We start from the raw sequence: 27,909 nt of genomic DNA, 5'->3' as shown, positions 1-27,909 counted from the left end.
TGGTACTGGCACAAAGACAGAAATATAGATCAATGGAACAAAATAGAAAACCCAGAGATAAATCCACACACCTATGGACACCTTATCTTTGACAAAGGAGGCAAGAATATACAATGGAGAAAAGACAATCTCTTTAACAAGTGGTGCTGCGAAAACTGGCCAACCACTTGTAAAAGAATGAAACTAGAACACTTTCTAACACCATACACAAAAATAGACTCAAAATGTATTAAAGATCTAAATGTAAGACCAGAAACTATAAAACTCCTGGAGGAGAACATAGGAAAAACACTCTCCGACATAAATCACAGCAGGATCCTCTGTGACCCACCTCCCAGAATATTGGCAATAAAAGCAAAAATAAACAAATGGGACCTAATTAAAATTAAAAGCGTCTGCACAACAAAAGAAACTATAAGCAAGGTGAAAAGATAGCCTTCAGAATGAGAGAAAATAATAGCAAATGAAGCAACTGACAAAGAACTAATCTAAAAAATATACAAGCAACTCCTACAGCTCAATTCCAGAAAAATAAACGACCCAATCAAAAAATGGGCCAAAGAACTAAACAGACATTTCTCCAAAGAAGACATACAGATGGCTAACAAACACGTGAAAAGATGCTCAACATCACTCATTATCAGAGAAATGCAAATCAAAACCACAATGAGGTACCATTTCACACCAGTCAGGATGGCTGCTATCCGAGTGTCTACAAGCAATAAATGGTGGAGAGGGTGTTGAGAAAAGGGAACCCTCTTACACTGTTGGTGGGAATGCAAACTAGTACAGCCACTATGGAGAACAATGTGGAGATTCTTTAAAAAACTGGAAATAGAGCTGCCTTATGACCCAGCAATCCCACTACTGGGCATACACACCGAGGAAACCAGAATTGAAAGAGACACGTGTACCCCAGTGTTCATCACAGCACTGTTTATAATAGCCAGGACATGGAAGCAACCTAGATGACCATTAGCAGATGAATGGATAAGAAAGCCGTGGTACATATATGCAATGGAGTATTACTCAGCCATTAAAAAGAATACATTTGCATCAGTTCTAATGAGGTGGATGAAACTGGAGCCTATTATACAGAGTGAAGTAAGCCAGAAAGAAAAACACTAAATAGTATAACACATATATATGGAATTTAGAAAGATGGTAATGATAACCCTGTATGCGAGACAGCAAAAGAGACACAGATGTATAGCAACAGTCTGTTGGACTCTGTGGGAGAGGGAGAAGGTGGGATGATTTGGGAGAATGGCATTGAAACATGTATAATATCATATATGAAACGAATCGCCAGTCCAGGTTTGATGAAGGATACAGGATGCTTGGGGCTGGTGCACTGGGATGACCCAGAGGGATGGTCTGGGGAGGGAGGTGGGAGGGGGGTTCAGGATGGGGAATATGTGTATACCCATGGCAGATTCATGTTGATGTATGGCAAAACCAATACAATACTGTTAAGTAATTAGCCTCCAATTAAAATAAGTAAATTTATATTAAAAAAAAGTTTTCTCCAACACCACAGTTCAAAAGCATCAGTTCTTCAGCACTCAGCTTTCTTTATGGTCCAACTCTTACATCCATACATGACTACTGGAAAAACCATAGCTTTGACTAGATGGACCTTTATCGGTAAAGTAATAACTCTGCTTTTTAATATGCTGTCTAGGTTTGTCATAGGTTTTCTTCCAAGGAGCGAGCATCTTTTAATTTCATGGCTGCAGTCACCATCTGCAGTAATTTTGGAGCCACGTCCCCCCCCACCTCTGGGTTATTCAAGGGTCAATGGGAGATATTTCCAAGGAACAGCTAGTTAATGCTTTAAATCTTGAAAGATTCATTGCCATAATACCAAGTGGAGGGCATTCTCCATGCACCTTATAATGTGTTGGAGGAATAACCAATGGGCAGCCCAAAGTGCAGTCATTTTTCACCTGCCATACTGAGCAAGGCCTTCAAATGCAAGAGTGAATTAGGCCAGGAAGATGCACTAATACTCAAGGATTCCCTACATGACTGGTCTTAGGTCTTCTGAAAGGGTTATGTGTGAACTAGAGTCACAAGACAGTCCAACTCCTGCCATCTTTCATTTAATTGGAGGATAATGTTTTTACAATGTTGTGTTGGCTTCTGCAGTACAATTCAAATCAGTCATTTTATATATATATATATATATATATATATATATATATATATATCCCCTCTCTCCTGCACAGTCTTTACAGTCCCATGGACTGTAACCTGCCAGGCTCCTCTGTCCATGGAAATTTCCAGGCAAGAATACTGGAGTGGGTTGACATTTCCTACTCCAGGGGATCTTCCTGACCATGGATTAAATCCACAGCTCCTACACTGCCAGGTGGATTCTTTACCACTAGTGCCACCTGGGAAGCCCCCTCAAAAGAAAGTATTAGTTGCTCAGTCATGTCTGACTCTTTGTAACCCCATGGACTGTAGCCTGCCAGGCTCCTTTGTCCATGGGATTCTCCAGGGATTGAACCCAGGTTTCCTGCATTGCAGGCAGATTCTCTACCATGAGCCATCAGAAGAGCCCTGAAGAATTGATGCGTTTGAACTGTGGTGCTGGAGAAGACTCTTAAAAGTCCCTTGAACAGCAAGGAGAACAAATCAGTCAATCCTAAAGGAAATCAACACCGAATATTCATTGGAAGGACTGATGCTGAAGCTCAAATACTTTGCCACCTGATGCGAAGAGCCAACTCATTGGAAAAGACCCTGATACTGGGAACGATTGAGGGCAGGAGGATAAGGGGGCGAAAGAGGATGAAATGGTTGGATGGCATCACTGACTCAATGAAATGAATTTGAGCAAACCCTAGGAGACAGTGAAGGACAGGGAAGCCTGGAGTGCCACAGTCTATGGGGTCACAAAGAGTTGGATGTGACTTAGTGACTGAACAACAACTCCCTCTTGAGCCTCTCTCCCCACTCCCAGCCCATCCTTCTAGGTCATCAGAGAGCACTAGACTGGGCTCCCTGTGTTATACAGCAGCTTCCTGCTAGTTACCTATTTTACACATGATAGTGTATATGTCAGTGCTACTTTCTCAATTAGTCCTGCCTTCTCTTTTCCTCACTGTGTCCACAAGTCCATTCTCTAAGTCCGTGTCTCCATTTCTTCCCTGTAAATAGGTTCATCAGTACTATTTTTCTAGATTCCATATATGTATGCATTAATATATAATATTTGTTTTTCTCTTTCTGACTTCATTCTGTATAATAGGCTCTAGGTTCATTCACCTCACTACAACTGATCCAAATTCATTCCTTTTTTATGGCTGTAACAGAGTAACATTCCATAGTATATATGTACCACAACTTCTTTATCCATTCATCTGTTGATGGACATCTAGGTTTCTTCCAAGTCCTGGCTATCATAAACAATGTTGCAGTGAACATTGGTGAACATGTATTCTTTAGAAGTGTGGTCCCTGACATCTTTATTCCAGTCCAAAATCATGTTGGTTCTAACCATGAGATGAAATGTATCTCAGGTTCTCCCTTCCAGTTTTTGTAATGTCTTCAGGTGTCTCCCCTACTACCTTCCAGGATCACTAGTCAGTACCCAGGATGCACCACACACTGCTTCCTGGATCCCTGAATTTTCTCCAGAACAATTATATTAGCTAGCATTTATTAAGAGCTTTTCTATATACTAGGCATCATTCTAAACTCATTGTATGCGTTAACATGTAATTCTCACAACTGTTATTATCTTCATTTTACAGATGAGGAAACAGGCAGAGTAGTTTGGCAGACTTCTAGTTAGTGTGTGAAAAAGTTGTAATTCAAATATAGATTTGTTTGACACAGATCCTACTATTACAACCACTCACACCATTTTACTGTCTCTCTCAAATAAAATACACAAACAAAAATATTTTTCCTTTTTCCCACTCAGAAAGCTGAGGGAATATTTGGAATAAAATCTCTTATCCTATTACCTCCAAGTTCTCTTTTTATTTCTCTTATTTTAGACCTCATCATTTGCACTGGTAATATTTAAAAGCCAAGAATCTCTCCAGAAGTATTACAGCTCTTTTCAGGCTCTCTGGGTACCTTTGGGCTTCTCATAACAGTTAGAATTCAGGGACAAGCCTCTGAAGGGTTCCACCAAGTCAAGATGGGGTTTCTTCCCTCATGTTTGAAGAGTGTTCTGAGGAAACTATTTGTCTGGGAAAATAACCAAGAGATATATATTTTCAAAAGTGGTTGTTTTTCTCCACTGACAAAGTTGTTTTTTGAAAGGTAAGCAAGAATCTGTGATTCTCTCTGCAGCAGTGAACAAATTTGGAGGAGGAAGAAAGAAATTCAGTAGAATTTGATTTAAATTGACCTTAAGGACATTTCCTACCCTCCATTTTTTCAGTTTCTGTTTTGAAATTTTCATATATTTTGAAGAAGGTACCATGTTTAAGCTCTTCAGCCACACAATTCTTTCCTTTCTTTCTAGATGAATTAAAGATGGTTCATGGGGATTTTAAATGTCAGATCCTATAACAGGCAAATGCCTTATTGCACACAGGTTTTTTTAAATTAAAGGTTTGTAGCTTTATTTTTTCTTTAAAAAAAAGTTTGAAGGGCAGATCCTATTGCTTTCTTCATTGTAACCCCTCAGAGAGCTCCTGCTATGTCAAAATTTTAAAATTTGCCCTTTGGGAATGAGGACGTCTTGACGTTTCCTCAGGGGTGGGGAGGGCAATGACAAGTAGTGTGAAAGTGAAAGTTGCTCAGTCGTGTCCAACTCTTTGCGACCCCATGGACTATACAATTGGAGAAGGAAATGGCAACCGACTCGAGTGTTCTTGCCTGGAGAATCCCAGGGATGGGGAAGCCTGGTGGGCTGCCGTCTATGGGGTCGCACAGAGTTGGACATGACTGAAGTGACTTAGCAGCAGCAGCAGGACTATACAATCCATGGAATTCTTCAGGTCAGAATACTAGAGTGGGTAGGCTTTCCCTTCTCCAGCGGCTCTTCCCAACCCAGGGATCAAAACCAGGTCTCCCACATTGCAGGCAGATTTTTACCAGCTGAGCCACCGGGGAAGCCCAAGAATACTGGAGTGTGTAGCCTATCATTTCTCCAGTGGATCTTACCAACCCAGGAATTGAACCAGGGTCTCCTGCATTGCAGGCAGATTCTTTACCAACTGCACTATCATGGAAGCTCTAGAGGTAGTGTATGGGGGTGTTATTAAAAAAAAACTATGTTAAATGCATGTATCCAAATTCTACTGCTGGCACTGCAGCAGTAGAAAAGGGAGCTTTATTAGAACATTTACTGTTTGTAAATAGGAAACTGGCACCTATACTCCCCAAAGGAACATTTTTGGGGAGACTGGGCCACATGGCATCTGGGATTTTAGCTCCCCGACCAGGGATTGAACTTGCATCCCCTGAATTGGAAGCATGGAGTCTCAACCACTGGACTGCCAGGGAAGTCCCTATAAAGGCATGTTTTAATCTCTCCCACATAGCTGTCTCTGTTCCTGCTGGATGTGAACTAATTGACCTTGCCTGATGCAGAGAAATTTAATGACTATAAACACAGACCCAGAGGACTTGGATGCCTATGCTCCTTTTCCATCCTAGTGTTAGACGCTTACTGCCAGTTTGCCAGCTATGAGTATCACAAAATAGCAGGGTAGAAGTATCAGCTAAAGGAAAAATGGTGGCTTTTGACTAGCTATGCTGACAAAAATATCACAAGAATGAGATTAATAAAGTCTATGGGGTTAAAGATTTTCATTATCAGATGGACATCATGGCCTGTCCCAGCTGTCTTTCTGAGCTTTTTGTAAGATATAGGTTATTTCATCTTCTGTCAATCTGCAATTCCATCCAGCTCTTGCTTTACTTAGGTCTCTTGCTTTACTTAGCCCTGCCATGAGGTAGGCCAAGGATCCTTCTCTGTACTTTTAGACTTAATTCCATTTCTTATTTATTTATTTATTCATTATTTGGGGCTGTGCTGGGTCTTAATTGCTATGGAGGCTTTTCTCTAATTGTGGTGAACAGGGGCTAATCTCTAGTTGCAGCGCGCCAGTTTTTCATTGTGGTGACTTCTCTTATGGAGCGAAAGCTCTAGCGTACATGGATATAGTTGCAGCGCATGGTCTCGGTAGTTGTGGTTCCCAGGCTCTAGAACCCAGGCTCAGTAGTTGTGGCACTCAGGCCTAGTTGGTATGTGGGATCTTCCCAGTCAAACCTGTGTCCCCTGCATTGGCAGTCGGATTCTTCGCCACTGAGCCACTTGGGGAGCCCCTTCATTCCATTTCTATTGGCTATGATGACTGGCTCTCTGAATCCTGGCAAGACTCTCATCACTGTCTTGCTGTCTTTACTGATTTTATAGGAAGGAAATGCTAGATTTAAAATAATAATTTTGTAAAACATAGCATATATAAGGTGAAGTGCATCAATTATTTTGTACAGCTGAATGCTTTTAAAGAAAAAACATGTAATTATATCAGCAGAACATTTCCAGCATTGTAGAAGGCTTCCTCACATTTCTTCCCAGTCAAAAGCCCACCCCCACTCAGAGGTAACCACTATATTCACTTTTATTCTACAGATTCATTTGCCTGTTCTTAAATTTCATGTAAATAGAATTATATGGTATGTACTTTAAGGCATCTGGCTTCTTTCAACTTTCTTGTTCATGTATTTTTGTGGACAGTAGTAATCTTTTATTTTATATATTTAGGAGTAGAATGACAAGGTTGTTCAAGAGAGGTATGTTTAGTTTTAGTAGATACTGCCCAACAGTTCCAAGGAAGTTGTACAAGTTAACATTTTCACCAACAATGTATGAGAGTTCTAGTTGCTCCATGTTCTTCTCAATGCTTGATATTGTCAGTTTTTTTTTTTTGTTGTTGTTGTTCAATTTTAGCTATTCTGGTGGGGATGTCTTGGCTGTCAGTTTAATTTGCATTTTCTGAATAACCAATAATGATGAAAATCTATTAATATGCTTGAAGTTCATTTAAAAGTTCTCATCTGTGAAGTGCCACTCAATTCTTTGTTCCATTTTTAACATTTTAAAAAATTGTGTTGTCTTTTTTTTTCTATTGATTTGAAGAAGTTTAAAATAAATGTATATACTTGATACAAGTCCCTTGTTAAATATATGTTTTGTGAATAGTCTCTCCCAGTCTGTGGTTGGCCTTTTCACCCTCTTAAATTGTCTTTTGATAAATGGGTCACAAAGGGTCGGACACGACTGAGTGACTTTCACTTTCTTTTTTTTTTTTTTCAATTTTATTTATTTATTTATTTTACTTTACAATATTGTATTGGTTTTGCCATACATTGACATGAATCTGCCATGGGTGTACATGTGTTCCCCATCCTGAACCCCCCTCCCACCTCCCTCTCCATCCCATCCCTCTGGGTCATCCCAGTGCACCAGCCCTGAGCACCCTGTATCATACATTGAACCTGGACTGGCGATTCATTTCACATGTGATAATTTACATGTTTCAATGCCATTCTCCCATATCATCCTGCTCTCGCCATCTCCCACAGAGTCACAGATGTATAGAACAGTCCTTTGGGACAAGTTTTTTAATCTTTATTTTCTGATAGAGATTGTGCACAACTGATCATTTTTTTCCTCTCTCAAAATTTGATAGAGTTCACCAATGAGACTGTCTGGACCTTGATGTATCGTTTTTGGAGTTTTCTTTTTCTTAACTATAAAGTCAGTTTTTAAAATAGCCTTAGGAGTATTCAGATTATCTTCTTCATCTTCAGCAAGCTTGGTAACTTGTGGTTTTTAAATAATTAGTCTGTTTCAACTATGTTATCAAATTTATATGCTTAGAGTGGTTCACAACATTATTATCTATTTAATGTCTGAGGTCTATTAATATATCCTTTCTTTCCTGATAATGAGAACCTATGTCTTCTCTCTTTTGTTGTCAGTCTGACCAGAATTTTTTTTTATTATTATTTTTTAATTTATTTATTTTAATTGGAGGCTAATTACTTTACAATATTGTATTGGTTTTGCCATACATTGACATGAATCTGCCTTGGGTGTACACGTGTTCCCAATCCTGAACCCTCCTCCCACCTCCCTCCCCATACCATCCCTCTGGGTCATCCCAGTGCACCAGCCCCAAGCATCCTGTATCCTGCATCGAACCTGGACTGGTGATTCATTTCTTATATGATATTTTACATGTCTCAATGCAATTCTTCCAAATCATCCCACCCTCTCCCTCTCCCACAGAGTCCAAAAGACTGTTCTATACATAAGTCGCTTCAATTGCATCTGACTCTTTGTGACCCCATGGACTGGACTGTAACCTGCCAGGCTTCTCTGTCCATAGGATTCTCCAGGCAAGAATACTGGAGTGGGTTGCCATTTTCTTCTCCAGGGGATCTTCCCGACCCAGGGATCTAACCCATGTCTCTTATGTCTCCTGCATTGGCAGGTGGGTTCTTTACCACTAGTGCCACCTGGGATGTCTTAATTTTAATGAAATCCATTTATTAATCTTCTTTCCTAGTTAACTATTTTTGTGTAGAGTAAGAAATCTTTACTGAAGATCATGAAGATATTTGTCAATGGTTTGATCTAGAAGATTTACTGTTTTACCTTTCATATTTAGGTCTATTCAGTTCAGTTCAGTTGCTCAGTTGTGTCCGACTCTTTGTGACCCCATGAACTGCAACATGCCAGGCCTCCCTGTCCATCACCAACTCCCAGAGTTTACCCAAACTCATGCCCATTGAGTAGGTGATGCCATTCAGCCATCTCATCCTCTATCATCCCCTTCTCCTCCTGCCCCCAATCCCTCCCAGGATCAGGGTCTTTTCCAATGAGTCAACTCTTCGCATGAGGTGGCCAAAGTATTGGAGTTTCAGCTTCAGCATCAGTCCTTCCAATGAACACTCAGGACTGTTTCAAATTATTGTTAGTAGTTGTATATCCAGTGTGAGGTAACAGTCATGTTACACTGATTTATTTGTTTGTTCTTGTATTAATATCATGCTGTCAAATAACTGGGCTTTCCTGGTAGTTCAGACAGTAAAGCGTCTGCCTACAATGCGGGAGACCTGAGTTTGATCTCTGGGTCGGAAAGATCCCCTGGAGAAGGAAATGGCAACCCACTCCAGTATTCTTGCCCGGAGCTGCATAGCTAGCTAACCTTAGTATCTGATGGTATATGTAGTATATGTCCACCAATTTTGTTCTGCTTTAAGATGTTTTGGTTATATTAAACCCTTTATGGCTTACCTGCTGGCTCAGAGAGTAAAGTGTCTGCCTGCAGTGTGGGAGACCTGGGTTCGATCCCTGGGTTGGGAAGATCCCCTGGAGCGGGAAATGGCAACCCACTCTGGTACTCTTGCCTGGAAAATCCCATGGATGGAGAAGCTTGGTAAGCTACAGTTGATAGGGTCGCAAAGAATCAGACACAACTGAGCAACTTCACTTCACTTCAAGCCCTTATATATATCCTTATACATTTTAGAATCACTTTGTCTAAAGTGCCTTCTGGGGATGGTTTTGAGCTTATTAACTCAAATGAGCCTCCTCATGCCCTCGTAACTTCAAAATCTACGTCACATTTGAGACAGTGACCAGCAGAGTTGTCTGTGGCAGGCTCCTCCCTTCTCGCGATAATTTGCCTTCAAATACCGCGAGACTTGGAAGGTTGTACTTCCACGTGCGATGGCCGCCATGCTCAGCTAACCTGAGGTAAAGATCAGCCCAGTACTTCGGGCTTCTCAAATTTCCAATTCAGTATGATAGCCTCTAGATTTATGCAGATTTCTCATTTTCCTCAGTAGAATCTCTCTGCCTTGGTGCCAAGCCTCTTCTTTGACTTGTGCACGGAATTAGCAAATGTCTCAGTGAAGAAAAAGTCCGTGATTATCGCTCACTTAAAGGGAAGGACTCTTTACCTCTGAAATTTTAGTTCATCTTGTTCTTGTTTCTATAGATTGCAGATATTTTTAAAACTTATTAATTTTTCAGTTTATCTTTTGTTGTTGTTGTCATTGTTTTTAGTTGTGGCAAGAGCGTTCACATCCCACTTGAAAGTCCAGTGAACATTTGGTTGGCATAACCTTGACCCTCTCACCCATCTTGGCTGAATCGCAGGTGAGTAGTTCATGAGGGGGCCAATTAAGTAGGTCAGTGGAAGGGCAGGTATTAATAAAATGGACACAGCGTTCCTGTCACAGATAACGGGGATTGCTGCGGACTGATGTGGCTCTCTCCATCCTTCTGCCTTGGTACTCACAGTCAACTTGAAATTCAGCCAGCTTCCAGGGATGGGAAATGAGATAACATTCTCTCTGAGTTCTATTCCTGCTTAGAATGAGATGTCAGTGCTGGATCTGACATCGAAAAGATGTCAGAATAAGGTGTATTTTCCTCCTGTAGGCACCTGAATTTGTACTCTCTGGCATAAGACTTTAGGAATCAGACATGGGCTGACTTCCAATTCTGTAACTTTACTTACCATGTGACTGTGGGCAAGTTACTTGATTTCTGTGTTCCTCAGTTTTTCCATCTGTAACTTCACAGGGTTGTTGAGAGGATTAAATGTACTAATAGGAAAAAAAGTACTTAAAGTGTAATAAGTCTTTAATAAATGTTAACATTTATTAGAATATTTATGGGCATGCCATCTCATCTGATATATAGTTTTTGAGATTGGGAATTATGCTTGATTACTTTTTAGGGGCAAGTAAAATTTACATATAGTGGCATGTACAAATATTCAGAGTACCATTTAGTGAGTTTTGAAAAATGCATAACCTTATATAATCCATCACCTCAGTTCTCTTTAGCTTCTTCCAGTCATTTTCCATTCCCCAGATGCAATTGCTATTTTTATTTTTCCACTGTAGATCATTTTGCATTTTCTAGAATTGCATATGAATAGAATCATACAATATATATTTTTTGGGTCTGGCTTCTTTCATAAAGTATGATGTTTTTGATATCCCTCCATGTTTTTATCCTTAGCAGCAGTGGCTTTCCTTTTATTGCTGATTAGTATCACGTTATATGAATAAATCACAGTTGATTCATTCTCCTTTTGATTGACATCTGGGTTCTTTCCACATTTTTGGTTACCATGCATAAAGCTGCTATAACCATTCTTATAAAAAGTCTTTTTGTGAACTTTCATTTCTCTTGGGTAAATACCTCAGAGTGGAATTGCTGGGATTGGATAGGTGCTGGCCTAGTTTTATAAGAAACTGCAAGATGTTTTCAAAAAGGTTGTATCCTTTCACATTCCCACAAGCAGTGGGTGAGAATTCTGGTTGCTCTATATCTCTGTCAACATTTGGTGTTATCAGTCTTTGATTTTAGCTTGTCTAGTGAGTGTGTTGTGATATTTCATTGTGATGTTAATTTGCATTTTCCTGATGACTAAGATATGGAATATATTTTCTTGTGCTTATTAGCTGTTTATTTTTCTTCCTTTGTGAAATGTTGGTTAAACTCTTTTGCCCATTTTTTATTTTTTATAAAATATAAATTTATCTATTTTAATTGGAGGCTAATTACTTTACAGTATTGTATTGGTTTTACCATATATTGACATGCATCTACCATGGGTATACTTGTGTTCCCCATCCTGAACCTCCCTCCTTCCTCCTTCCCCATCCCATTCCTCTGGGTCATCCCAGTGCACCAGCCCCAAGCATCCTGTATCATGCATCGAACCTGGACTGGCGATCCGTTTCACATATGATAATATACATGTTTCAATGCGATTCTCCCAAACCATCCCACTCTCGCCCCCTCCCACAGAGTCCAAAAGACTGTTCTATACATCTGGGTCTCTTTTGCTGTCTCGCATACAGGGTTATTGTCACCATCTTTCTAAATTCCATATATATGTGTTAGTATACTGTATTGGTGTTTCTCTTTCTGGCTTACTTCACTCTGTATAATAGGTTCCAGTTTCACCCACCTCATTAGAACTGATTCAAATGTATTCTTTTTAATGGCTGAGTAATACTCCATTGTGTATATACACCACTGCTTTCTTATCCATTTGTCTCCTGATGGACATCTAGGTTGCTATTATAAACAGTGTTGCGATGAATATTGGGGAACACGTGTCTCTTTCAATTCTGGTTACTTCGGTGTGTATGCCCAGCAGTGGGATTGCTGGGTCGTATGGCAGTTCTATTTCCAGTTTTTTACGTAATCTCCACACTGTTCCCCATAGTGGCTGTACTAGTTTGCATTCCCACCAACAGTGTAAGAGGTTTCCCTTTTCTCCACCCCCTCTCCGCCATTTATTTCTTGAAGACATTTGCATAGCAGCCATTCTGACTGGTGTGAAGTGGTACCTCATTGTGGTTTTGATTTGCATTTCTCTGATAATGAATGATGTTGAACATCTTTTCATGTGTTTGTTAGCCATCTGTATGTCTTCTTTGGAGAAATGTCTTTAATTTTTTGGCCCATTTTTTGATTGGGTCCTTTATTTTTCTGGAATTGAGCTGTAGGAGTTGCTTGTATATTTTTGAGATTAATTCTTTGTCAGTTGCTTCATTTGCTATTATTTTCTCCCATTCTGAAGGCTGTCTTTTCACCTTGCTTATAGTCTCCTTTGTTGTGCAAAAGCTTTTAATTTTAATTAGGTCCCAAATGTTTATTTTTGCTTTTATTGCCAATATTCTGGGAGGTGGGTCATAGAGGATCCTGCTGTGATTTATGTCAGAGTGTTTTGCCAATGTCTTCCTCTAGGAGTTTTATAGTTTCTGGCCTTACATTTAGTTCTTTAATCCATTTTGAGTTTATTTTTGTGTATGGTGTTAGAAAGTGTTCTAGTTTCATTTTTTTTTTTTTTACAAGTACATGACCAGTTTTCCCAGCACCACTTGTTAAAGAGATTGTCTTTTCTCCATTTTATATTCCTGCCTCCTTTGTCAAAGATAAGGTGTCCATAGGTGCGTGGATTTATCTCTGGGCTTTCTATTTTGTTCCGTTGATCTATATTTCTGTCTTTGTGTCAGTACCATACTGTCTTGATGACTGTGGCTTTGTAGTAGAGCCTGAAGTCAGGCAGGTTGATTCCTCCAGTTCCATTCTTCTTTCTCAAGATTGTTTTGGCTATTCAAGGTTTTTTGTATTTCCATACAAATTGTGAAATTATTTGATCTAGTTCTGTGAAAAATACCATTGGTAGCTTGATAGGGATTGCATTGAATCTATAGATAGCTTTGGGTAGTATACTCATTTTCACTATATTGATTCTTCCAATCCATGAACATGGTATATTTCTCTATATGTGTCCTCTTTGATTTCTTTCACCAGTATTTTATAGTTTTCTAAATATAGGTCTGTTGTTTCTTTAGGTAGATATATTCCTAAGTATTTTATTCTTTTCGTTGCAATGGTGAATGGGATTGTTTCCTTAATTTCTCTTTCTATTTTCTCATTATTAGTGTATAGGAGTGCAAGGGATTTCTGTGTGTTATTTATATCCTGTGACTTTCCTATATTCATTGATTAGCTCTAGTAATTTTCTGGTGGAGTCTTTAGGGTTTTCTATGTAGAGGATCATGTCATCTGCAAACAGTGAGAGTTTTACTTCTTCTTTTCCAATTTCGATTCCTTTTATTTCTTTTTCTGCTCTGATTGCTGTGGCCCAAACTTACAAAACTATGTTGAATGCTGAATGTGAGAGTGGGCACCCTTGTCTTGTTCCTGACTTTAAGGGAAATGCTTTCAAATTTTCACCATTGAGGATAATGTTTGCTGTGGGTTTGTCATATATAGCTTTTATTATGTTGAGGTATATTCCTTCTATTCCTGCTTTCTGGAGAGTTTTTTATCATAAATGGATGTTGAATTTTGTCAAAGGCTTTCTCTGCATCTACTGAGATAATTATATGGTATTTATTTTTCTATTTGTTAATGAAGTGTATTACATTGATTGATTCCCAGATATTGAAGAATCCTTGCATCCCTGGGATATAGCCCACTTGGTTATGATGTATGATCTTTTTAATATGTTGTTGGATTCTGTTTGCTAGAATTTTGTTAAGGATTTTTGCATCTATGTTCATCAATGATATTGGCATGTAGTTTTCTTTTTTTGTGGCATCTTTTTCAGGTTTTGGTATTAGGGCGATGGTGGGCTCATAGAATGCATTTGGAAGTTTACCTTCCTCTGCAATTTTCTGGAAGAGTTTGAGTAGGGTAGGTGTTAGCTCTTCTCTAAACTTTTGGTAGAATTCAGCTGTGAAGGCATCTAGTCCTTAACTTTTGTTTGCTGGAAGATTTCTGATTACAGTTTCAATTTCCATGCTTGTGATGGGTCTGTTAAGATTTTCTATTTCTCCCTGGTTCAGTTTTGGAAAGTTGTACTTTTTAAAGAATTTGTCCATTTCTTCCAAGTTGTCCATTTTATTGGCATATAATTGCTGATAGTAGTCTCTTATGATCCTTTGTATTTGTGTGTTGTCTGTTGTGATCTCTCCATTTTCATTTCTAATTTTATTGATTTGATTTTTCTCCCTTTGTTTGTGGATGAGTCTGGCTAATGGTTTGTCAGTTTTATTTATCCTTTCAAAGAACCAGCTTTTGGCTTTGTTGAGTTTTGCTATGGTCTCTTTTGTTTCTTTTGCATTTATTTCTGCCCTAATTTTTAAGATTTCTCTTTATTTTTGTGTCATTGAAGCTCTTTATATGTCTTTATATGTCATGGTTACAAGTTCTTTGTCAGATATATGTTTTGTGAATATTTTCTCTCATTCTGTGCATTGTTTGCTCATTTTATTAACCGTGTGTTTTGATGAATTGGTTTATCTTTGTACCCCTGCTGTTCATACATATTTGAAACTTGATAATATTTACTAAATGAAAGAGTTAAATTTTGTCCCTCCTTCCCTTCTTCCCTTCCTTTCTTTAACAACACTTACTGGTTACCTATGTGGCAGGCACTCTTTCTATTTGCAGAAAACAGAAGAGTCAAACTTCCTAATTTCATGGAACTCCATTTTAGTCTAAATGTGGGAAGGGGTGAAAAACAGAAAAAGAAATGAATAAGCAAGAAAATATGAAATGATTATAGGCACTGGAATATAAAAATGTGCTGTATGCATAATGAGAAAGGGATGGTTAAGACTATTTTTCAGGTTGGTGGGTCAGAAATTAGAGATGATATTTAAGCTGAGACCAGAATGACAAGAAGCCATTTTTTTTCTAAGGGAATGGGATTCTAGGCAGAAGTAACAGCTGATAAGATGGTCCTTATGAAGAGTTGGGACTAGGTGCAAACTACCCAAAATACACTGTTAGGCAAGCACCTTAGGGTCAGGGGTTGCTTTAGAAATTTTCATAACTGGAATAAGCTGATGCTATGCTGTTACTCGGAGAAGGCAATGGCACCCCACTCCAGTACTTTTGCCTAGAGAATCCCATGGACGGAGGAGCCTGGTAGGCTGCAGTTCATGGGGTCGCTAGAGTCGGACACAACTGAGCGACTTCACTTTCACTTTTCACTTTCATGCATTGGAGAAGGAAATGGCAACCCACTCCAGTGTTCTTGCCTGGAGAATCCCAGGGACGGGAGGCCTGGTGGGCTGCCGTCTATGGGGTCGCACAGAGTTGGACACGACTGAAGCGACACAGCAGCAGCATGTTGTTACTATTCTTAGCACTGCAGTATTTGGCAATTTCTCGACACCCTCCCTGTCCTCCCCACATCCCCACCTCCTAGGTTCCAAGATGCTTTGAATATAGAAATTGTGAATTAGCTAACATAGTGGTCAACAGGGTTATGGCTAGGTCACAAAATTTTTTCCCATCAAAGGTAACCATGAGATAGAAAAAATAAATCAAGGGTTACATAAATAATAGGTAACTTCATTTGTCTTTGGGCTTCCCTGGTAGCTCAGCTGGTAAAGAATCTGCCTGCAATGCAGATCCCAGTTTGATTCCTGGGTCAGGAAGATCCACTGGAGAAGGGATAGGCTACCTACTCCAGTATTCTTGGGCTTCCCTGGTGGCTTAGTTGGTAAAGAACCAGCCTGCAATGTGGGAGACCCGGGTTTGATCCCTGGGTTGGGAAGATACCCTGGAGAAAGGAACGGCTACCCACTCCAGTATTCTGGCCTGGAGAATCCCAGATAGTTTATAAAAGGGCTTCCCTGGTGGCTCAGTTGGTAGGGTCTGCCTGAAATGTGGGAGAGCCATATTCAATCCCTAGGTTCAAAAGATCCCCTGGAGAAGGAAATGGCAACTCACTCCAGTATTCTTCTGGAGGGGGCTTCCCAGGTGCTGCTAGTGGTAAAGAACCCGCCTGCCAGTGCAGGAGACGTAAGAGAGGTAGGTTCGATCCCTGGGTCATGAAGATCCCCTGGAGGAGGGCAGGGCAACCCACTCCAGTATTCTCCTGGAGAATCCCATAGATAGAGGAGGGTGGTGGGCTACAGCCCATGGGGTCACAGAGTCAGACATGACTGAGTGACTGACACTTTCACTTTTCATTTGTCTTTATAAAATAGCAACATATGAAATGTTCTACCTCTCTGCTTTTTATATAGATTGTGTCATAAAAAACTCTATAAATACAATACCTATTTGATAAATTGACTATAATTTGTTTCTAAATTTTGACCAGTTTCAAGAGATATGGAAGAAAAGATGTGAAGGAATAGTGAAAGATGACGATACAGAGAGAATGAAATAGAATGAAACACATAGGTGATTAAATGAGGTGTGTTGGCTAAGAGCATTAATTTAAAAAGAGTCCTAGGGGGAGGTAAAGAAGCTGAGAAAAGAAACTGGGTGAAAAGGAAGCCAGACATTAAATAGGTTTTGTGTGAGTACGTTCCTGTTACCCTCTTGTGCCCTTGGGCTATGGGCACCATAGTAGGTTATTGCTTCCTTTGAAAAATGTGATGGGGCTGTCTAGTAGTATTTAATACACTTTATTTTTGTATCTTTCTTCTCATGACCTGATTCATGCTTTACACTAATACCAAATTCCTTTTATTATTTTTCCCATTATTTCCTTTCACAAAGCAGAGATTTCTTGTGAGTTAAACTGCCATATGTCTAATACCCATTCTCCCCTACTTCAGATGGAAAGTTGCCTCCAACCAAAATCGTGTCTTCTGGGTATCACAGTGAGGACTGTCATCATCAGGGAAAACCCTATAGCTACTATCAGGATTTTAGATTAAAAAAATGTGTGGTTCTGATAGGACTTACGCTAGGTGAAGATACTATATACTTGAGTAGGTCATACCATGCACTGTGGAAACCAGCAAGCTCCATGTGAAATTCACAGACCATCTGGCTGATGACTTGCTTTACTTCAATAAAGGAAGGCCTTAGAAGTTCAAGTAGCTGGGGTAAAGCCTGAGGCTTGCTGGGCTCCACTGTGGTCAGAACTGCTAGTAACAGGGCAAAGACAGATTTGGTAGTATCGTAAAAGAGTGACATGGATGGCTGCTTTCTAATATTCTCCACTAGAAAAATAACTTGACTGAGGCTGGAGAGAGGAAACCAGCCCAATTTGCAGGACTGATGGCTAGAAATTTAATATGTATATATGCCCAAGAAAACAACTGACCAAAAGTACATAGCTATACTGATCAGCTGTGGACTGGAGATACATATTCTAATAGAAAATTACAGACTGTTCTACTGCAGGAAAAACAATCTGGTGAAGGGAGATATGAAAATAAATCAATGAAAAGAATTTATCAATTCATGTAGGACATGTGCAAGCTCGTCAGAATGGAAAGACAGAATAATCTACTTAGAATAAGAGAGGAGACAATCTGACTGCACCTCCCCCCTAAAAAAAAAAAAAAAAGAAAAAAAAAAAAGCTAATTCTAGTCTTGGGAACTCCAAATCTCAAATCAGGCCCCTTGTCAGTTCAATTTAAAGTTGCAGATTGGGCATGTGAAACCTCAGGGCATGTGGACATGAACATTCTAAGTAGGTAGAAGAGAAAGAGTGTAAAAAAACCCTGTGAATCAAACAAATGAGTAAGCAATATGAACTATGTCAAATTACTAAAAACTTGCATCCTCAACAAACTCATTTTTAAGGGGAGCAGAGGTTGGTAAGGGCTTCCCTGGTGGCTCAGATGGCAGAGAATCCGCCCGCAGTGCAGGAGACCTGGGTTCGAGCCATGGATTGGGAAGATCCCCTGGAGAAGGGAATGGCTACCCACTCCAGTATTCTGGCCTGGGATATTCCATGGACAGAAGAGCCTGGCAGACTACAGTCCATGGGGTCACAAAGAGTAGGACAAATGTGATATGTAGATTATCACTTACCTTACCTTACCTTATTATATACTGTAGATTATATTGGGCTGTTCTCTAGATTTCTAAACAAAGAATATTACCTTGAAGAAGTATAAATAAACTTAGGAATAGGGTTTGTAGAGTATACAAGATACACAGATGAGAATAGTATGACCTTGGCTTTAGGTAAATTTGGGAGAAATAACAGCTAGATATGGAATAGTGGCAGTGATAGGAAATGACCAAAGAACAAATCTTATAACAGAAGTTATACAAAAATTGGAAAAAGAGAATGTGGGACTTCAATTTGCCATAAATTCCCCAGACTACAGGGGCAATCAAAAACTTTAATGAATGGATTATTAAAAACACAGAAGGAATTTAGCAGCACCAGATATAAATGGCAATAAGAGAAAAAGTACTAATAAAAACACAATTAATTAAAAAGCTTAGTATATGTATCTTTCTCAATAGAGATGTTCAAGAAAGATAGATAGACTGCCTATGCTCACTTTGTTCTCATATCCCATAAGAAGCGGTAACAACCATGAGAGGTAGAAAGGGAACTATGAGTAGCAGAGCCATCCAAAAAGGAGGAACAATAGCTAGTGGCACCCTTTCAACCTTATCCTATAGCCAGAACCTGTATGATGGATAAAAACTCAAGGATACTAACTTTATATTTCTCTTTTCTATTATTAGATCTGCTTTGCTGTTTTCTCTTGGCTGTGACAATCTGTCTGATTGTCATTATAATAGCAGTTCACTACCGATACAGACAAGAATACCATACATAAATTTTGCAGGAGGTTCACCAACTTTATCAGAAAGTACTGTAGGACCACTGGCCTCATTCTGTACTTGATCATCATTGTAATCATATCAACAGCCTCATTTCTCAACCAAACCAACCACTGCCAGCCTCACAGGATACATTGTCACCAAGAACCCATTTACTATAGCTTCTAGTAATATTTTATTTACTGAAGAATGCAGAGAGGCATGGCGTCTACACCAGCCACTGTACTTATTGATGGACTTATTGACTGTATAGCCCAATTAATACGAATAGCTGAAGAGCTTTTACAGTTTATTACACAAGAACCAGTTCCTTGTATTGAGCAAAATGATGGAGCAGAAGAACCAGAAGTAGATGCTTTTCTTTCTGAGGAAGCTCCACTACCAGACCTTGCTGATCTCCTAGACTTAGAATCAATACTGACACCAAGAGAAGATGAAGACCTACTCTTTGATGTAGATCAAGCTCTGTTAGAAATAGGTGAATTATATGAAAAACAACTCGATAGTGTTAACAAGGAGTTGAGAAATGGCTAAGACCTCATGTACCCCCACCAACATGTGAGAACTATTCATTTCTTTGTTTTAAATATATTCAGAGTTTTCTGAATGTTAGCAATAAAAGTTTTTCTAGTTCTGCAGTTTGATTACTAATCTTTTATAGAACAAATTAATATTTTATTTACTTCTGGCAGAGGGTGGTCGTATTTGTGTAAAAAGCTCTGACTTTAGCATGTGGCTCTGTCTTTACCTGTTCTTGTTCTCTTGCTTGGGTTCCCGATAATAGGAGCAAAAAACAACAAAGAAAAGAAACCCCTTATCTAACAATAGAGTGAAGACCTGATGAACTGTCTCACATCTTGGGACCCAGTTTCTACAATGAATGGAAACTAAAAGGGGAATATTCCCCAGGGTGGCATTATAGTGAATATATTCATGCTAACAAGACAATGAGTGAGTAAAGTCGCTCAGTTGTGTCCGACTCTTTGCGACCCCAGTCCATGGAATTCTCCAGGTCAGAATACTGGAGTGGGTAGCTGTTCCCTTCTTTAGGGGTTCTTCCCAACTCAGGGATTGAACCCAGGTCATCTGCATTGCAGGGGGATTCTTTACCAGCTGAGCCACAAGGGAAGCCCAAGAATACTGGAGTGGGTAGTCTATCCCCTCTCCAGCGGATCTTCCCAACCCAGGGATCGAGCCAGGGTCTCCTACATTGCAGGTGGATTCTTTACCAACTGAGCTATCAGGGAAGCCCAGTATTGTGGCACTTTTACTTGAAAAAATATAACTACTTACTAGGCCATTCAGAAAGAAAGTGTTAGCTAAAGGATGCTATACCAGCCTGGGAGAAAAAAGTCTGAGAAAACAGCTATCTAACAGAGAATAAAACTTCAGAAAAGTTTACAGATAACTCTCGCCAGGAAGACACCTTTGAAAAAGCTGAGGCCAAGAAGTTCCAATGCAGTACTGACTGTTCCCTCAAATGCTGACCCATATCACAACTACTCTGTAACATTGTTCCTCAAATGGAAATGTCAAGTTACACCAAATAACGAGAGAGAAGTACTAGTACTAAAAGGGCTGGATAAAGGCCTAAAGAGGAGTGTTCACCTATGGAAAAGTCAAATGCTTATGGCATAGGCTTAGAGATGATGGTCCGTAAGTAGAAGCAGATAAAGTATACTTTCTTGGATATAACTGCATTTATAATGAATAGCTGATAGACTTATTATAAGGGAAACTGCTACAACTTTGACATGGAAATCTTTACTGAGAAATGGGAGCAATAAGAAACTGAAACAAAATGTACACTTCAGTTCAGTTCAGTCACTCAGTCATGTCCAAATCTTTGCGAACCCATGAATTGCAGCATGCCAGGCCTCCCTGTCCATCACCAACTTCCGGAGTTCACTCAAACGCACGTCCATCGAGTTCTCAGTGATGCCATCCAGCCATCTCATCCTCTGTCGTCCCCTTCTCCTCCTGCCCCCAATCCCTCCCAGCATCAGAGTCTTTTCCAATGAGTCAACTCTTTGCATGAGGTGGCCAAAGTACTGGAGTTTCAGCTTTAGCATCATTCCTTCCAAAGAACACCCAGGACTGATCTCCTTCAGAATGGACTGGTTGGATCTCCTTGCAGTCCAAGGAACTCTCAGAGTCTTCTCCAACACCACAGTTCAAAAGCATCAATTCTTCGGCACTCAGCCTTCTTCACAGTCCAACTCTCACATCCATACATGACCACAGGAAAAACCATAGCCTTTACTAGATGGACTTCTGTTGGCAAAGTAATGTCTCTGCTTTTGAATATGCTATCAAGGTTGGTCATAACTTTCCTTCCAAGGAGTAAGCGTCTTTTAATTTCATGGCTGCAATCACCATCTGCAGTGATTTTGGAGCCCCCAAAAAATAAACTCTGACACTGTTTCCACTGTTTTCCCATCTATTTCCCATGAAGTGATGGGACCAGATGCCATGATCTTCATTTTCTGAATGTTGAGCTTTAAGCCAACTTTTTCACTCTCCTCTTTCATTTTCATCAAGAGGCTTTTTAGTTCCTCTTCACTTTCTGCCATAAGGGTGGTGTCATCTGCATATCTGAGGTTATTGATATTTCTCCCAGCAATCTTAATTCCAGCTTGTACTTATACAGTATAGTGATTCCCAATTTTTAAAAGTTATACTCCATTTATGGTATCCTAGGTAGTGCCATGGTAAAGAACCTGCCTGCCAGTGCAGGAGACCTGGGTTTGATCCCTGGGTCAGGAAGATCCTTTAGAGTAAGAAATGGCAACCTGCTCCAGTATTCTTGCCTGGGAAATTCCATGGAAAAAGGAGCCTGGTGGGCTACAGTTCATGGGGTCGTAAAGAGTTGGATATGACTGAGTGACTGAACACACACACACACACACCATCTTATAGTTATTATAAAATATTGGCTATATTCCTCATGTTGTACAATATACGCTTGTAGCTTATCTTATACCTAATAGTTTGTACATCTTACTCCTCTGCCCCTATCTTGCCCCTCCTTCCCCCTGTCTCCCCACTGGTAACCATTCTATATTTGTGAGTTCACTTAGTTTTTTTTAAATATCCACAAGCTTGTTGTATTTTTTTAGAGTCTATTTTGAAAATCAGAAGAACTAGGGAGCTAATGAAATATAACAATATGAGAAAGTTTCACAGTAGACTGCTATGTGGAAAGATTTATAGAATAAATGAGGATCCAGGAGACTTAGAGGGGTGATAAAAGACACAAAGAGGAGAAATAAAAGTTATATTACAAGCAACTACTGTGGATAATTACAAACCATATCAGACAGCAGACTGAGGGGCTTTCCTGTTGCAATAACTAGACAAACTGAGCCTTACTTGCCCAGGGTAAGTGACTCTATACACTGTGTCCAACATGGTAAATAATAGATGCAATACAATGGAACTCTGCCACAGTAACCTAAATAGAACAGTGGGAAAGCAAGAAGTAATCATTTATCCCCACCATTCCAATAAGAGCAGTTTTATAAGGAAAAATTAGTGATAAGAGTTGAAATATATATGTAGGAACCAAGAAGAAGAATAACAGAGGAATTGAATAGAAGTTAAAAGATAGAATCTATGCTTTAATTAAAGACTTAGAAACAGTCAGGGAAGATATACACTCTCCACTAGAAATTTGGACTTTAGGAAATTGGGCTATAATTTTGTGTCACAGTAAATCTCAAGGCATGAATACTTGCACAAGATCAGAAAACATATCCAAGGAGAGACCATCAATCTGCTATGAATTTTATTTGGTGAGCAATTTAACTATAAATGGAAAGATCTGGTGCTCCTCAAGTATGATCAATACTGAAGGGTAGCTATTCTTCCAAGTAGAACTTTGGAATATGAACTTTATGATGATTCCACAGCAGATTAGTGTGAGCCTGTTAAAATTGTTAGTTGTAATGAAAGAACAAAATCAAGCATACTTACTCAGGCAAGTCATCAAAATATATCAAGCGAAATCTATGAGACTACTCCAGACATTGAAACAAGATAAAGCTTGAACCACCCTATAAAACAATAGTCAAACATGGTCCTTAAGTGTCAAACAAGGAGCTGCTACAACCTTGTAATGTGTGGAACTGTCTAGCCTCCTGGCTACATGAGTCACCTGGAAAGATTATACCACAATGGCACCTCAAGATTAGATAAAAATACATTGCAATGTTTGCTTTGATTGTGTGATTGTATGTGTTAAGGTGTGGGCTTCCCTGGTGGCTCAAGATGGTAAAGAATCAGCACGCAATATGAGAGACCTGAGTTGAATCCCTGTGTTGGGAAGATCCCTTGGAGGGAGGCAATGGCTACCCACTCCAGTATTCTAGTCTGGAGAATTCCATGAACAGAGGAACCTGGCAGGCTCCATGGGGTCACAAAGAGTTGGACATAACTGAGCGACTCACTTTGTTTTCAACCCTGCTCCAAGCAATGGATTGTTGTATTAAGTATGTTTGCTCTTATGGGGCAGAATTAGAATTAAAGTTAATAGTGATAAGAAATAAGAGTAAGAACTAAGAACATACTTAAGAATAAGAACTACTAGGGAAGATATTTTCAGGAGAGAGAATTAAAGTAACAAGTTGTCAACAGTTATGCAGCTCTTTGGGCTTTCCAGGTGGTGCTAGTGGTAAAGAACCTGCATGGAAATGCAGGAGACACGAGAGATACAGGTTCAGTCCCTAGGTCAGGAAGATTCCCTGGAGAAGGAAATTGCAACCTGCTTCAGCAGTTTTGCCTGGAGAATCACATGGACAGAGGAGCCTGGTGGGGTACAGTTCATAGTGTTGCAGAGTTGGACACAACTGAAGCAGCTTAGCATGCATGCAGCTGTTTATGGTGGCTTTGTCAGATAGATAGTCCTCAACAAATCTCTGAAATATACTCCATTCTTGTTTGTGAAATGATAGTTGTAATAACTTTTCTGCCTACTTTCAATGATGATAAGGAACACATAAAATGATACATTTTTCAAAGCTTTTGGTTGATATATCTGACAATGGGAAAGAGTGTATGAAATCAGGACTTTTTAGGAAGAGTTACAAAATGTCAATATGAAAATACCTACAAGTCTATGTGACACGTAAATATTATCCAGTAGTTTTACATTCATTTTCAAAGAGATTAGAGCTTTCTCATTTCATTGCTGCTGCAGCTAAGTCGCTTCAGTCATGTCCGACTGTGTGACCCCATAGACGTCAGCCCACCAGGCTCCCCTATCCCTGGGATTCTCCAGGCAAGAGTACTGGAGTGGGTTGCTATTTCCTTCTCCAATGCATGAAAGTGAAAAGTGAAAGTGAAGTCTCTCAGTCATGCCCGACTCTTAGCGACCCCATGGACTGCAGCCTACCAGGCTCCTCCATCCACGGGACTTTCCAGGCAAGAGTACTGGAGTGGGGTGCCATTGCCTTCTGCATCTCATTTCACTGGATATCAGTAAATACACTTATAGTTGGAATAAGTTTTTGTTTCATTATTTTTAGCATTTTCTTCACCAAATTAAATTCTTCTTGGGAGTCTACTCAGTGCTGCTAGGAATAGTAATGAGGGAGAAAAAAAAAACAACAATGAAAAAGCAGCCTTTCAAGAAATAGTGAATTATGTGCCATTTAAGGCTAAGATTTTGTTCCCAAGGGAGTTATGTAACTCTGTGCATTTTTAACCCACTACTATCCAACTAGATTCATTTTTTACATCAAAGCTGGCTATTGTATTCTTGTATGGACAATCATATCTTAACACACTAGAGATATTTAGCCATTTTCTCTAGGGTATACTTCTTATTTTCTCAAGGCTCCTATCCCTCCAGGTGCCCTGGAGGAGGGCATGGCAACCCACTCCAGTATTCTTGCCTGGAGAATCGCCATGGACAGAGGAGCCTGGCAGGCTACAGTCCATAGGGTCACAAAGAGTCGGACATGACTGAGTGACTAAGAAAGCACATCCCTTCAGATCACATTTAAAACTTGTTTTTCTCCTAACAGTATAACCCTTAGCTCACAAACCAACCAACCAACCAACCAACAAAATTGTCCAAAAAGAAAAAAAACCTCTAGTTCCTGACACTACTTGAGAGTTATTTGTATTGACAGATACAACTGTTGGTCTCAAGGGTCAAATCTCTTGAGGGTAGTAGTCTTTGAAGGTGATCTCCATTTATACCCCTGAGGAATGAAACTGCATTTTAGCAAGGTAAGGAAAACCATTAAACTCTTTACCCCTTGTCACAGTTCCATCTTAATGACCCTAGTAAAATGCTGAAAGCTTCTCCAGAAGTATTTTTAGTTTAACACAAGTATTCATATAAAGTAGATCAGGCAGTCACAGGAAAAACAACTTCAGTGTTTCAGATTCCTTTAATCAAAGATGCCATTAACAAAAGGTGTTGTTTAAAACACATGAATACACATGTCTCTAGATGATAAATTCTGGTAATACTAATCATTTTTAAATAGTTTTATTCTTAGTTAAACTTGGGGAAACTGGCCTTTCTTAAAACCATTATCTTCTCAATTTTTACTGTTGGCAACTCCTAACTTCCAGTTTTGGAAAATCAGTTGTGTTGCAGCTCATTTTATAGAGGAAAAAAAATTTTTTTTTTTGAATAAAGCTTTTTGGCTCCAGGTTTAAGAGACATAGAGACATATTTTCTGTTTGAAAGTTTTGATGTGAGCAGGCTTATCTTTGGGTACTTTTTCCTGGTGTATGAGTCTCTGATACTACTACCTTATAGTACATACACGTGTTGAGAAAATTTCCATTAATACTGGGAATTTCTGCCCTCTTGGAATCACAGCATGCTTTGAAAGAAGACTGAACAATGTGTCAGCAGGCATGACACTATAAAGTGGAGAAGTGGTAGATCTGCTTTTTCCTACTCTTGAGTATAGAGACTGAGAAGTGACCTACCTGTTCTTAAAGATAGACTCCCCATGGTCCAACTGGAATCAAGCATGGAATCAAGTATGGAAAAGAAGACAAAATTTCTCTTTTAGCTCAGTTGTCCCATTCCCATCTAGAGGTTGTTTCTCCTTTGAACAATTCTGGTCCTGGGAGATAATTCTTGTCTAGCCTTCTTCAGAGCCTCAAGGTCATCTGGAAAAACTGGCCTTTAAAAAAATGTCCATTTGTTTAGGGGCTTGCAAAATGCAACTCTCAAATTGAATGTGTCCCATCAGACCCTGGAGGGTGACTCACTTAGATATGAATGTATTTTTCTTCTTGATGAGTAAGCATATATAAATATATGCCTCTAAGGAATTTGAGGAATTTTATACAACCTAGAAAAGCTGAATTCATTTGCTATAGATATAATAGAAGGGTAAAGTTTATATTCATTTATTTATGTCTATCACATTCTGCATAAGGAGAATTTGTATGATGAAAATTGGTGATCAAGTGTATTGTATAATGTGATAAATTATCAAGACAATGACTTTTTTATGCTTGTGGCCTAAGCACTGTATGTTTCACTTTTGTAATGACTGCTGCTGCTGCTGCTGCTAAGTCTCTTCAGTTGTGTCCGACTCTGTGAGACCCATAGACGGCAGCCCACCAGGCTCTGCCATCCCTGGGATTCTCCAGGCAAGAACACTGGAGTGAGTTGCCATTTCCTTCTCCAACGCATGAAAGTGGAAAGTGAAAGTGAAGTCGCTCAGTCGTGTCCAACTCCTCGTGACCCCATGGACTGCAGTCTACCAGACTCCTCTGTCCACGGATTTTCCAGGCAAAAGTACTGGAGTGGGTTGCCATTGCCTTCTCCATCTTCCTTAGATCAAGAGCTTTTAAGAATGAAGTGCTCACTGACACCTGAATTATTACTAGCTCACCAGGTCTGTGTTCCTTCCAAACACACTAAACTTGAAATTATAAAAACACCCCAGAAATAAAGTCATTGCTGATTTGTTCAAGGTGAGAGTATACAGTCTTAAACTAGACATTGGATTTGAATAGAAAACAATTAGAGACTATACTCACTTGAGGCTCAATGGAACTGCAGATTAAGAAAAAAAAAAGAAACTTTATTTCACAGATTGGGAAGGATTATAGAGTTGTTTAGTGGAAATCACAACTCAGAAGAGGTTTCTAGATTTTGATGAGTATAAATCATGTTTTACATTCTGGAAGCAGTGTCTTTAGAGTGCAAACCTTAAGATAGTGTCTTTAGAGTGTAAACCTTAAGATATATCTGAATTCTCAAGCTTACCCTGCTTTTGTAACTTTGAAAAGAAACTAAAGTAAAACTTACCTATGATCATTGTTAAGATAACTTACCTTTGAAAATGTGGAGCTAAATATATAAATTCTAAATTCTGAAGTCTCTGGCCATGGGACTAAATTTTGGGCCATATTTGAGTTTATATGACTCTATGAGGGTATATTTTTCATGATATCATTGACATTGAAGTTGAGAGTCACTCACTATCCTTGCTTTATTTGCCACAAACCTGGAATTGGGGTTTGATGTGCTCTGACTGATATAGTTCAGTCTATCAAATTCCAAAGTTCTCACTGATTTGATTCACAATGATGAGAGAGTATCACCAGACCTAAAATTGTTTATCTTTGCAAAAATACAGTGCTTTTTGGATTACCTTTGTATTACTGCTGAATATCCATAATTTTAATAGCTAAAAGATGCTACTTTGCCAGTGTTATGGATGAAAACTAATGTGGTCTGCAAAATATGAAACTCTGCATGGGCTCACTATTGAAAGAAAAAGTAAACACCTCTAAAGTTTTCCATCTTCAAAAAATGACTTGTAATGGTCATG

At 39.3% G+C, this 27,909-nt stretch overlaps 2 protein-coding genes across 2 annotated transcripts in view; one reads left to right on the top strand and one right to left on the bottom strand.

The window, feature by feature from the left end:
• The window catches only part of TRPC5 (transient receptor potential cation channel subfamily C member 5), a 338,386-nt gene that overhangs the window by 106,638 nt on the left and 203,839 nt on the right, over window positions 1-27,909 (bottom strand). The gene's annotated exons all lie outside the window — the stretch shown is intronic.
• Window positions 19,151-19,731, top strand: TRPC5OS (TRPC5 opposite strand). Its single transcript, XM_086388019.1, has one exon. The coding sequence runs from the start codon at window positions 19,283-19,285 to the stop codon at window positions 19,625-19,627; it is 345 nt and encodes a 114-aa protein (XP_086244145.1). The 5' UTR covers window positions 19,151-19,282; the 3' UTR covers window positions 19,628-19,731.

This window comes from Bos grunniens, chromosome X (genome assembly GCF_055505025.1).
Source record: "Bos grunniens cultivar Pamir isolate PY7600 chromosome X, Bosgru_T2T1.0, whole genome shotgun sequence".
Classification (NCBI taxonomy): Eukaryota; Metazoa; Chordata; class Mammalia; order Artiodactyla; family Bovidae; genus Bos; species Bos grunniens.
Note: the sequence above shows the minus strand (reverse complement) of the source record. Positions and strands in the feature narration are given on the sequence as shown.

Bases quoted from the DNA above. Each gene is read 5' to 3' on its own strand.
- TRPC5OS (XM_086388019.1), top strand. From the start codon at position 19,283: ATGCAGAGAGGCATGGCGTCTACACCAGCCACTGTACTTATTGATGGA.